This window comes from Temnothorax curvispinosus, unplaced genomic scaffold (assembly GCF_003070985.1).
Source record: "Temnothorax curvispinosus isolate PA1 unplaced genomic scaffold, ASM307098v1 QBEX01004871.1, whole genome shotgun sequence".
NCBI classification, from domain to species: Eukaryota; Metazoa; Arthropoda; class Insecta; order Hymenoptera; family Formicidae; genus Temnothorax; species Temnothorax curvispinosus.
This window is the reverse complement of record NW_020214651.1, coordinates 230,898-244,464: the sequence shown is the minus strand read 5'-3', so window position 1 is coordinate 244,464 and position 13,567 is coordinate 230,898. Positions and strand designations below refer to the sequence as shown.

Sequence of the window (13,567 nt, the reverse complement as noted above, 5' to 3'; positions counted from 1 at the left end):
TTAGTAGTATTATATTGTACTTTTCATACATTGCAAAAATTAACATTAAATAAGTAAATGATTCTTGCTTGCTATATATGTTGCATACATGTCATTCGATGCAATGACATTATATTACGTATGGTTTGATTATTGACTTAACTATGTGAACACGCATACTGTGCATAAGTATAATTCATCCAGCAATCAAGTAAATGTTTTAGTGAAAGCATGGCATTCCGCCAGTTGCAAACTGCCATTAGCTGAAACCTGAAATTCTCATTTTTCCACTCTTTAATGCCTTTTTTCTCGGAAACTGTCCATTTTTGGGCTTGGTGCCTACACGGAGAAAAAAATCTTACCTCTGTGGTATGAGCGCCTTCCATGCATAAAAAGCATGTAGCGCTGCCTTGCATCAAACGCATGAATTTGTCCGTTTAAAGCATGAAGTAGGATATTATCCTTGCCTTAAACGGACAAATTCATGCGTTTGATGCAAGGAAGCGCTACATGCTTTTTATGCATGGGAGGCGCTTATACCACAGAAGTAAGATTTTTTTCTCCGTGTATGCACACTTTTTATCAGCATGTTATGAACTACATTATCCTACATTATTGTCAAATTTGACTGGGAGTTAAAACCCCCCATGACCGTTGCGGTGTCCTTTTAAGAGAAAATTCTCTCCGTGCACACTTGGATGACGTGACCGTACGATATTATGGAGGCTTTGGGCGAAAATCAAAGTCAAGAAAGCAGCAGTGATCACATTCCGATGAGGACGGATAAGATTAGGGACGATAACGAGGACGAAATCGGATAATATGTGCTGCGTGTACTGACAATGAGAAATGACAGAGAACAGAGCTGACGAGAAACAGTGCATTTCGTGCGAGCGTAGGGCACATATTTGAGATATTTGGGAAAAAATAAAACAAATCGTATTTTTTGTTGATAATATTGTTAATAACTTTTTATTCCCCGTAAATTTTGCGAAGCAAAATAAATCCGACTTATAGCACCTCAAATCAAAACGATTCATGGTGGTTGCAACCTGGGAAGATTAATTGGAAGGTTCGATGTCTAATATGACTGGCCTATACATGGAATGTATTCAAAATATAGACATAAACCTTAGTGAACTTTGAAAGAGAATGTTTGAAGATTTTACAGTTTAAATTTCAAGATTCTAATTATATTTCAATGATATATGGGATCAAAAACTAAGTGCGTTATACTTTTGCCCCACTCTACTCTACTCTAAACATGTACATGACAGTCAGATACTATCAGAAAATTAATTATAGACTTATCAAAGAAATACTTAATAATTTTATGTAACTTAGAATAAATTTTATTAAAATTATTTTGAAAATTAAAGAGAAAAGACAAGCCAAATGATAATTAAATACATATTAATTTCTGTCAAATTATATTAACGTGAATTAAAATGCGAAAAGAAAGTCACAGACTAAAAATCTCCGAAATAAGAATTACATAGAATGTCGGTCAAATGCAGAAATAAATAAAAATCTGTTTTACAAAACTTATTCCTTCACGCTTACTTTATTCTTATATATCCTTTTCATTATTTATCGAGTCAATTGTTTCGGTCGCAAAGTTCACGAGGACAACACGTTCATCGCACAAAAAAAACAAATAAAAGCTTCGGGGAGGAATAGATAATGTATTATTATCGACAAATACGTTTGTCCTCTGCGAGGAAGAGAACTAGTTAAGAAGCAACTCGGATTCAACACTACCTTTTGTCGCCTTAATTCTTTACGTGCATCTCAAGTGGTTTTTCAGATTTCTGTCAAGTAACTTTTTATTTTATATTCATGTCTTCTCCAGTGAGTAAGAAGAGTAGGAAATTGACAGTGATAAAGAAAAGAAGAAAATTGATAAAAAAAAGATGCCTTGTCATCTCCAAATCCGGAATCGACAATAGAGAATGTCTTGTCATTTTCTTACAATATTATCCGCCCACTTTTACGACGCGAGGATCACTTCGATTCCGAATGGGTATTTTAGATTTGATTAATTATAATTTCAAAGCTTAATATACACAGTGTACACCGATGGGTATGTGTGACAGTATAAATCTATATTTTGAAAGTAGTTTTCAGAATTACATGGAAGAAATATTTAAAGCATTCGAATGTTAATTCAATAATACATATTAAAACCAATATTCGCGATACGCGGTGTACTGTAATACATTCGAAAAATGAGAAAAATGCAATTTTGTTAATTTAGTATATTATTTTTATAGACGGTAATTGAAAAGGGCTTTAAGAAAACAAAACCAGAGGAAGAACAGAAAATCTCGCGCAGCACACTCACATCGGTACTGTCTCAAACAAGAGAACACCATTTTGGTGTTTTGAAAACACCATTACATAAGGTAATAAATATGTTTAACTTAACGTTACGCATCATAACTTTAAATAAAAATTGACCAAATATTCAAAACTGTTGTTATCAATTTCTCAAAACTGCAATAATGTTAAAATTCATAGATTTCAAAATCTACACGAAAATTCGAAAAAAAAGAATAATAAGTATACGAAGTATTTTTTTATTTTATACATATATTAACAAGCCATTACACCTATATTATGAATATATATATGAATCTATAAAATAAATTTAATTCAATATAAATCTATAAAATGTCGAGTGAAATAAGCTTTAGACCATATAAATTAATGGAAAATCCAGAATTATTTTAAATAATGATTTATTAATGTTACACGAGAATTATAATACATAATATATATGTATATCTAACTTTGATCCAGGCATTGGCATTGTAATACACAATATTATTAAAGAATGGCTTAAGATAATCATTAATCGCTTCTCATTAACTGATAATTGTTTTAGTATCAATCACAGGTGAGGTATTCCGTATATATCTGAAGAAAGAGACTGAGCAAGAAACAACGAGCAGTGTCAAAGCACGTGGCGTGATCTATACTCTGCTTACTGCTACAGTTATCGAAAAAGCAAAAAAAGAAGGGCCTGAAGGGAGTAATAGCAATCTCAACGGGAAATTTCGCTCAAATTCTTTGCTATTACGGAAAGAAATTTCGAATACCGGTGACTGTTGTGGTGCCGACAACAACGCCAGATGAAATAGTCCGGATGTTTCGAGATTTATCATCAGATCATGCAGATGATGCAAATTCACGAGTAACAGTACACGTCGAGGGTAAGAATATGCTTGAAGCTCATCAATTCGCTTTGGGCATTGCCAAGACAAAAGGCTTGGTTTATATTGACAGGTATTAAAATATAATAAGTTAAAATATCCTCTCGTTATAAAATAACATTTTTGTTAATTATTTCCTGTATACGATAAAAACTCTATTATTCAAATTTAGTCAAATTAAGGAACATTAATTATTACATAACATATAAGAATATTTTATTATCAATGAATGCATGTTTTTTTTTAAGCAATTTTATCTTATTTTTTGACTTATCCAACAATATGTTACGGATAGGAATGATCATCCAGATATAATCCTTGGCCAAGCTTCCTTAGGCATCGAAATGATGGAAGATATAAAGCCTGATGTAGTGATGCTGCCAACGATGATAAATGGTTGCGGATTAACAACGGGTATTGCAGCAGCTATCAAAGCATGGAATAAAGATATAAAAGTTTACGTAAGTAAACAAGTGCTTTTCTATAATTACCAATTGTAAATTATTGTTTCTCACGTTTTGATCTAATTGTTTAATTAGATCGATATTTTATCCGGAAAAAAAAAGATTACGTCTATTTTATAAGTATATAAAAATATGTTTTATATAAATATTCTCAATTCTTAGGAGGTCCAAGCTATGGATGGTAATTGTTCAGTCCGAGATATTAGAACACAAACGACTTCACTCAATGAATTGGAAATTCTCGTGAAAGAATATGCAACGTATATTAATTCAAATGGCATACGAAGAAACTTGATTGACGAATTACTTCCGCTAGGTAAAAATTGGATAGAAGTTCAAATGGCGACCGTGATTTTAAAAGCGCACAATATCGATGACCCTTATGCAGCGCTAGGTTTAGCTCCGTTTCTACTTGGTGAGCTCAATAAACTGAAGGGAAAAAGGTAACTTTCATAATAAATTCAAGTAGTTTATTTTTAAATGCATTAATTTTTTAGTCATATATTTTACGTATTTCATAAAAATAAAGCACGCATTGGCCAGTTCTTATTTAATAATGTTAAAATTTAGTATAATAATATTATTTGAATAACGTTATTATAATTCTTTCTGTTTGTATCAGGATAATACCTGTATACGGTAAAATGGATTTTTAAGGAAATCATGACGTATTAACAATAATTAAAATATTGTACTGGCCTTTCAAACTTTTACTGCAACAAGTATAAACTTTACATTTCTGTCGGATAAATCGTTGACAAAGATGAATTAGTAAAAATATCGTATACGTTTATCGTAACTATCCAATTCATCCGAAAAATAAACTATAACTCCCGAGGGAGAACGCAAAAATTCAAAATTATGAAAAAAATAATTTCTACAATAATGTTTCTCAATGACGAACTTAATTCCAAAGTAATTGTCTAATCAATTTTTTGTACCGATATGGATATAGATACCTGTATTTTTATAAAGAGGAAGTGGTAAATTACCAGCACACAATTTTATTATATGTGTCTGTAACAAACGTCAAATATCGTCAATATATATTTTTGAAAGAAATTTTTAATATCTGATACACATAATACTTGATTTTTTACACAGATATTACTAATGACATATTATTGAAAAGTAATATTAATCAATCAGATTTTCAGATTTTCGTGCATTAGATGACGTACGTAAGCATAATGCACCTAAAAATAATAAAATAATTAAAATTATATTATTAGATTTTACCTTGTTTTTATGTATTTTTTGTAAAATTATAATAAACGAAAATATGTCATGAAATTCTTTGATTGGTTTAGTAATATCGATTCTGTGTTATAAATTGATATCTAAGTAAATATTAGTTTATATTAATATACATTTATTTACATTTTATAGTTTATGTTAGTTTATGTTAGTACATATGTTAGTGCATTTAGCTCGTTTATATTAGTACATATTAATTTCTCTAATTGTAACAATAATAATTTTTCTAAAATTTTATCAACATGAAAGAATATGTCAAAATAAAATCAAAGGTTACAGATCACGCTGGATCCGTCCGGATCTTCTAGATCTTGATCTAGATCGGGATTTCGAACGCGATGAATATCTGGATCTGGCAATTGTGCCAGATCTTGATTAAGATATAGAATGTGATCTCGATCTCGATCATGAACGTGACTTCGATCTTATTAAAATAAAAATTATGTAGAACAAATGCTGAAATAAATAAATAATATTTATTTCATACATAACATTTATTTTTTATCATGTGGCAGAACTATTCCTGCATATCCTTTTCATTATCCAGTAAAGTTAATTTGATTGCGAAAATTGTAAACACAATACAGTTACCGAAGAAGTAACAAACAAGAACTTTTAGGAAGGAGGAAAGATGAGTCACTGATGACAATTAAGCAACATTTGATCTTATATAGCTAAAAAAAAAAGATTAATTTCTGACATTAGCCAAATTAGAGGTGCTTAACATTACTCCTTATCACAGATTAGGTACCTGCAATTCTGTATCAAGAGATTTTACGTCGAACAAAGTAACTTTTTATTTTATATCCATGTGTCTCTTCCTTTGCAAGAGAAGCAAGAGAATGAGGATGAGAAAAATCAGCGCCAAGTATCTTGCTATTTTATAATAATAACAATAGTTCATTGTAAGGATTTATTATGAAGACTATTTATATTACAAGGACCATAATTATACCATATCGCATATATATTATGAATGAGTGCTTGAGATTTGATCAATCAGTTCCAAAACTCAATATTCTTACATGTAACGTAATGATATGTACCTTGTGGATAATTCTGCTTACGTATAGATATTTTGAAAATAGTTTTCAGAAATGTTTCGATAATTAACGATAATTTTTCATCTCCCTTTGAATATTAATCAATCTATGTCAATGAACATCCAAAGTAATATTCGCGATACGCGATACATCATATTCGAAATAGAAAAAATGTAATTTTGTCAATAGAGTGTCTTTTTTTTATAGACGATATTTAAAAAAATTTGAAGGATTCAATAAATAATATGAAATTTCATATGCCAAAGTCAGGTCAGTATTGTTTTAGATAAGAGAATACATTTCGATGTTTAGATTGTTCGGAACAACACACTTTGTTACTTTCTAATCTTTCTTTTTGCTTCATTCTAATAGTTCACGCAATAGCCATATATGTGAAGATTATATTACATCTGACTATTTTTTTTTTCACCCAAAGACTAGTTAAGATGGTCGAGAAGGTTTTTTGAAAAAGGTTTTTTGAGACATCTCGCAAAAAAGAAATTTACAAACAAAACTTTCAATAAATAAATTTGAAAAAAATATCTTACATTAAAATGTTAATAAATAAAATAAGCTTATACAAACAATAAACAATTGATCGGATCAACAGTTTCTTTTTTAAAAAATTCGAAAAATCCCCTATTTTTGAGCGCTTGCAACCAAAAATGTAGTTAATACGGACACGGTTGATGCAATCTACTGCAATGCTGAATGAATCTATTATATTACTAAAGCGATATAGTATTTTGTTCCCAAAAGAAATACAAACGTTTTGTTATAAAACATTTCATACAAACTTTATAAAGAAAATAGCATATTAATAAAACTATAATAACAAATAACTAACCATTTATTACAGCTGTACCTTATTTTATTCACTTGCAGTTCTATTATCACATATGTTTTACAATCCCAACAATAAAAATATGTTTTAACATCGTGTTGTAACATCGTGTATCGTCGTATGTACATTATATATAAATATTTGTATAAAAATATGAGTTTGCGAAATTTTGCATTAAATTACTTTATCATCTAAGCGTGGGGTAACTTTCTCGTTATATCTCCCATCGAATTCATTTTCAAATCGATTTACATTCATGATTTTTGTATTAATCGCGTTAAGCTACAGTAAAGAGATGCTGTAAAGTAATTTTCGATTAACATCTTCTCAAGTTCACATGGAAATTCGCATACTTGTGAGAGTTCAAAACAATATTCGCAAACACTGACTTTTTTTTCTCCGTAGACGTAACGCGAAAATTTATTTTAAGAGTACATTATTTATAAAAAGAAAAACAAACGCCACTTGTCGAAGGCACTTGTAGATACACGATCACAGGACGCACTCGCATCCATCTTCCCTTCTACTAACAATTAACGTACGCCGTTACCTTATTTCCAAAGTTTTCGTATAAAATCGCAAGATGAATAAGCCAACAAATATTTTTAATACATATGATTTAATAATTCATTTTCAAACAGTTCGATTGTTTCAGACTTATCCTCGCGAGCGTGTAGCGCGATTACGTATTTCATTAGGTAGCCTCGATACTCGAGACCGTATAGAAAAAGAAATTACAATTGTCGTCAGATTTATCGTTCGGTTTGTGCAGCTTATGAAAAAAAGAGGCTTATCAAATATGAAAAAAAAATGCTTTCTACTATATGTATAAGTGCGAAAACATTCAGTTTGATAATTTCTATTTTAGGCTGGCGGTAATTCTTTTCTTGTTCTTTGTGAACGCTATATAAATAACTATGAGCAGTAACTCATCTAATACCTACAACTATAACTTAATAGGGTTCTTACGCGCAAATATCTACAATATGTATAAACACCATTCTTGTATTGTATACACTGTGCTGTTTGCAACGCCTCGATTACAGGTAAAGGCCTTCGGCCTCTCCCTCGCCCCGCGACAAAAATGGGATTTGTCGTTATTATCACCCTTTTCACCCAAGCCACGCACGCAATACAAAATGGCAGTAGTTACAGTAAAAAGTGATGTATTAAAAAAAGATGAACGATGAGGACCTTTGCTCTAATACTGCTGCCACAAGTTTGTCAGGTTACAAACAACGAAATCTACCCTGAAGATAAGCATTGGGAAACACTAGGACAAATCCTTCTCCAACATGATCATCGTGAATCTAATTAAATCTATCCTATGAATCTTAGCGCATACATCCCATTAAAAAAAAAATAGCAAAGCAGCTAATGCGCTATTACAAAGTAGGAAGACCGAGATTAAAAAGTTTTATTCGAATGTGGAACGAGATTGCAGATGCTATTGGGATAAACGTCGTATATCGACTCTGTTAAAGCTAATGTTGCGCGAATAACAATGCCGTATATCACAAATAAGTTTAATATTGCGCTTAAAAAACTTAAACTGTTTCTCTCGCATTCGTATATTCAAACAGCGATATACAATTTAATTAATTTTCAATTTAAACATCTTAATTGTACAGATACTTTCGATATACAATTAAGAAACAATGTAACGGTTTTTATAATCCCGTCAAAATCATACCCGCTTTGATTTATTTGTTGTCATGACATCTCCGGTAAGTTCATGGAAATTTGCTTATCTACAAGTTATAGTTTTCGTTTTTTTTTAATTTCTTTTGAGAATCATCTCTCCCATCGTTTCTCTAACATGCCAGTTCTTGAAGTGCGACTTTCTAATTCTACATAATACGCGAAATTATTATGTAAAAATTTATAAATTATAAAATACAACAAATGACGTGAACCGAAGCTTATAACGGTAGCTTGGTTATGAGTATATTCTACATATACCTTTCTCTCTCTCTCTCTCTCTCTCTCTCTCTCTCGCTTCCTCTTTCTTTCTTACACATACGAATTGTCTTTCACACAAAACTCACAATATAACATTAAAGCAATTGATGTACAACTTTTGCAATCCAATACAAAAGTATGAAGACATACCTACAACGCGAATTGTGACAATTAGCATGAAAAATTTTATATTATTACGGTAAAAAGAAAAAGAAAAATACAATTCTGAGATTAACTTAAATGTCTTAATGTACTCGATTTGTTTCGAATGGCTAAATAATAGGGAGGGAATGAATGTGCATAAACAGAAATGGCCAAGTGGACACAATTGTCACGTCGTCAGTGTTAATTTCCTCGCATCATCACTGACTCTTATCGATAAAATATTCACTTGTCAATGTTGAGTCTCGTTCACAATTCTTACACCGTCCAGTTCATTCTTCTCGTTCTTGTCGTCATCTTTATCTGGATTGTCCCATGCTTGCCTTTGACCAGAACCGAAAATTGCGTAGAATGTCGCACAAAAGATATAAATACCAGCGCAGATCATAAACACGATCCTCCATTTGGCATGCGATGGCTGAAAATAATAGCATCACATAGATATTGTATGTTCAATTACTTAATTAATTAGAGTTTTAAGAGACCAATTACATATATATTTACCGATTTAGCAATAACCTCTCCAACGGTAATCGGCGCGAGAAGTCCAGCGAGATTGGCGATACAATTTGTGAAGGACATTAAGATCCCAGCAAACCTCGGAGAGATGTCGAGGTGATTTACTTTAAAACCTGAATAAATAGCGCCATTCAGACCGACGCCTACTGTAATAATGGTTACTGTCAACCAGGCATTGCAACCGGTATACGAAGCAGCAATCAATGCCAAAGCCGGTGAAAACTGGCCGAGGCTGTTAACGATCTTGCGAGTCACAGTGTGAGTAAATTTTCCCGAAGAGATCATCCAATCCGCGACGTGAGAGATAAACATGGAAAAGAGCCACATGGCAAAGTATGGAAGTGCCGAATAGATACCATTCTGAAACCATACAGACAAACGATTAGCTTTGTGCGGGGAAACTGTGGAAAACTCTTTTCCCTCCAATTTAAATATATCACTCACTTTCTGGATAGTGAAATGGAGAATCTGTTTCATAAATGTCGGAAGCTGAGTCATCAACGTTTCATATCCATAATTCTGACCCATGTGCGCCATCAAGATAGCCCAAAATGGTAGCGAAGTTGCAATGGCCTTCCAAGGCACGGGAGGCGATGACTAAAAGAAGAGAGAATATTAGTTTTCTCAGTTTGGCTACTAAAAGAGATATATTATTACAACAGGCGATAGAGATTAAAATAAATATTTCGATTAACGTGATAAATTGAGATAAATATTGAGATAAATTAATTAACAGCGAAGAAATGCGAAAGGAACTCACGGAAATGCCGGCGCTACCCCAGAGAGAGCTGAGTATGAGCTTCTTCTCGTCTTCTGTGATGCTTGGATGTTGCTCGGGATCCTCATAGACCCATATGAGAAACGCTATGCACCAGACGGTACCGATAACACCAAACACGTAGAAAATAGATGGCCAACCGCCTACTAATTGCCAGTCGGCCAACAGACCGCTCAACGGCATGGATATTATCGTGCCGAATTGTGCGCCTATCGATGGGAAGAGAGAAACATGCAAAAAAAATGTGATTAGTTATCGTCATCAGGCGTCCAATCATCCTTATGCTCTTTCTATTTTTACCAACAAAAAAAAGACCTTGTGGGAGTGAATGGTTAAAAATGAAGATAACTCAAGAAATTGAAAAGGTCCACGGTCCACAAATCCCGCCGCAGCAAGAAGCGCGCGCACCCACAGTAGCGACTCGATGCAGACTCGAAATGCCCCAGAGACAGAGAGGATTCTCGCGCGGCGAACTAGCTCTCGACTCGGTATACGCGACAAATCGCTACATAAAGGAAGAAGAAATCGCATTGAACGAGCTTACCGGCATAAACAAAGGCACCCATCCTGCTCCGTTCGTTAGGCGGTATCCACTTCGCCAGCATTGCGTGCGTGCAAGGCACAATAGGACCCTGCAATAGGGATTAATCCATTCCTAGGGGGAAGGAAATACACCCGTGCAATCAAAAAACGTTCACACTCAAACGGATCAGTAATCCTTTAAGATTATGACTATAATTACTTATATTATTATATGTTAATGTAATAATAATGCTAAAGCTAATGTAAGAAATATCTATCTCTGCGAATACACAGAGACTCTTATCTTATTGATCAAAGTTTTTTCAAGACAATGCATAATGTAGAAGACAAGAACTGAAATAAAATAATTCTTTATCAAATTTTTTTTTCAATTAATTCGTGAACTTTATACTTACGAACGAATGAAAGTTGTTTGCAAGTAGCAAAGTATGTATTTGGACACAACAGATAACCGATCCCGAAACATCACACATTCTCATCTTCGCTCGCTCTTCTCGAGTCTCAATCAAACTATTATATTGTATCGTAATGGTGAGGGATTTTCTAGATGTTACTTACCTCTCCTAAACCCTGAATGAAACGAACGATTACCAGGGGCCAATATCCCCAGTACGCGGACACTGGAACTAGCAGTCCGAAAAGCGAATTGATCAGCATGCCGACCCCGAGGAAGTACTTGGCGCCGTAACGCTTGGCAAGTATACCGAACGGTATCTGCGTTATAACGTAGCCCCAGAAAAATGAGCTTAAGAGATAGCCTTGCTGCTTGTTGTCCCAGACAAATGGTCCGTCGGCGCTCTGCAAAGACGGAGGACACACATTTTTCAGTTCCTACCTACTGAACTCTCGAAATTTCACAATAAAAAAAGAACTGCAGAATTTTGTTTTACTCACGCGATCGGCAGCGCCGGTTTCATTGATATTCTGTCCGCACTCATCCACGATTTCTATCTCCTCATCAGGGTTCTTGATAGCAGTATGATTGACCATCGCGACAATAGCCACAGACATATTGGTCCTCATTATGTAGGCGTTCGCCATACCAAGGAATATCATGAAAGTCACCATGTGACGCTTCCCAAAGCGAGCTGAAAGAATAAAGAGACGTATTAGACTATTATTACATGGTACTATATTGCGGTGTCAATAAAGGCGAGACAGACGATAAAATGTTGTGTAATAACATATCTCGTATTATGTTATATTCAATATTTCTTATACGTTATAAACATCTAAAAATCTGTATTTTTAATTTTAATTACAAACTGAAAATCTCAATTTGCCTGTAGAAATTATTTCTAAAAATATGGTTAGGCATTGTTTACCGCAACTATGCGTTTCTTTTTTCATTAAAATTATATATCTGCGTAACTGAAGCTTTAAATTAAAATTCTAAAAGTTTCAGTCTTCCCCTATTCGCGAAGAATTCCACTGACAATGAGTATAATCGATTCCGGATCACGGAATCTATTATTAATTTAAGGGCAAATGTTCCTAGAAGAATTGCATATATTATATAGTATTTTATACAATGTTATACTATGTTTTGTAGCGCGTCTAAATATCGCCGTGATAATCGAATAAAGACGCTACGGCAATCGTTAATTGACGCTCCGGAGATATTTGCCAAAGCATGTCCTGTAACTGCTAATGTATATTAGCAGATACTCTGCCAAATTTTCACGGAAATAACCGAAGGACGAATCGCGGGACCAATGCCGAGGTGAGGGTTACGCCAAAAAAGATTATGACGCGAGTTAATTGAGCTGCGTGCTATCAAACGGAAACGTCGCTAATAAATTATACCAACAATATGTAAAAGCTGTTATGTGAGGACGTCACAAAATTCTTGTGTTTCAACAAACAATTCTGCCGTTCTCAGAATATCATTTAATATATTGTTTTATACGGCATAAAATTATTTTAAGCCAAGTCAATTCTTCTTTTATTCCAAACCACTTCTGATTTAAATTTAAATTCAATGTTTCGAAACCGGCGTAATTAAAATTCTTGAAAGAAAGACCAAGCGTCATTCTTATAGGCAAAGGAAAATTAATTCGTCGAAAATACTTATTTTCCTTTTCAAGTTGCAGAATAACAACGGTTTCCAACGGTCGACAAAGTTCACAGAAATTTCACGTAAAGTAGATACTCGAGAATTTTCGTCATTTTGCAACAGAATTATCGAGCTTTGCGCGGCAATCAATGAAGGTGAGTCATTAGATCATAATCGGTTGTAAGACATGTATAAACGCCGTTGACCATTAACATGAATCCGTACGAATTACAAAGTACAGAAGTCTCGTTACATTTTATGTCGATGAGCCACGATCTATACGCTACACTCGATCAAAGTCGACGTAAACAGATCGAATTCGTCATCGTTAATCGACGACCGTCAATTAACGGCAGAGAGATGCGGCGAATAAGATGTCGAATAAGCGCTCATGCGTGTAATTCGGTGTATTCAAGTGTCGTAATAAAGATCTGTGAAAGAGAAAAACGATAACGATAAGAATCGTACGGAGTACATGCAGAGCTTCGGGTAATATTCCATGAGTTTGAAATCGCGATCAATGATGACATAATACGACGATATATTCGCGACGGTATTTTCTATTTAACGCTAATCTACGTTTTGTATTACGTGTTTTATCGGTATCGTCGTTATCATCAGGTAGATCTCTTTTTCAGCCCGAGCTCTTACATATAGATTTACTTTTACAAGGTAAAACCGCATCAGAGATAACGAGTACAATACATTACAGTTTTCAATATATTTATACCATAATTCTGGAGTT

At 33.6% G+C, this 13,567-nt stretch overlaps 1 protein-coding gene across 2 annotated transcripts in view; it reads right to left on the bottom strand.

Moving 5' to 3' along the window:
• Positions 1 to 6,811: 6,811 nt before the first annotated feature.
• LOC112454196 (putative inorganic phosphate cotransporter) overlaps positions 6,812 to 13,567 on the bottom strand; it is a 43,085-nt gene continuing 36,329 nt past the window's right edge. The window contains exons 2-8 of one of the 2 annotated variants that reach the window (XM_025015445.1): positions 11,661 to 11,854; positions 11,325 to 11,564; positions 10,768 to 10,855; positions 10,206 to 10,432; positions 9,890 to 10,042; positions 9,431 to 9,805; positions 6,812 to 9,344 (exon numbers count right to left, since the gene is read on the bottom strand). In XM_025015445.1, the coding sequence (XP_024871213.1) occupies positions 9,159 to 9,344; positions 9,431 to 9,805; positions 9,890 to 10,042; positions 10,206 to 10,432; positions 10,768 to 10,855; positions 11,325 to 11,564; positions 11,661 to 11,854 (1,463 nt within the window). In that variant the 3' untranslated portion in view covers positions 6,812 to 9,158. The remainder of the gene's footprint in view (positions 9,345 to 9,430; positions 9,806 to 9,889; positions 10,043 to 10,205; positions 10,433 to 10,767; positions 10,856 to 11,324; positions 11,565 to 11,660; positions 11,855 to 13,567) is intronic. The other variant, XM_025015446.1, reaches the window with a different exon arrangement.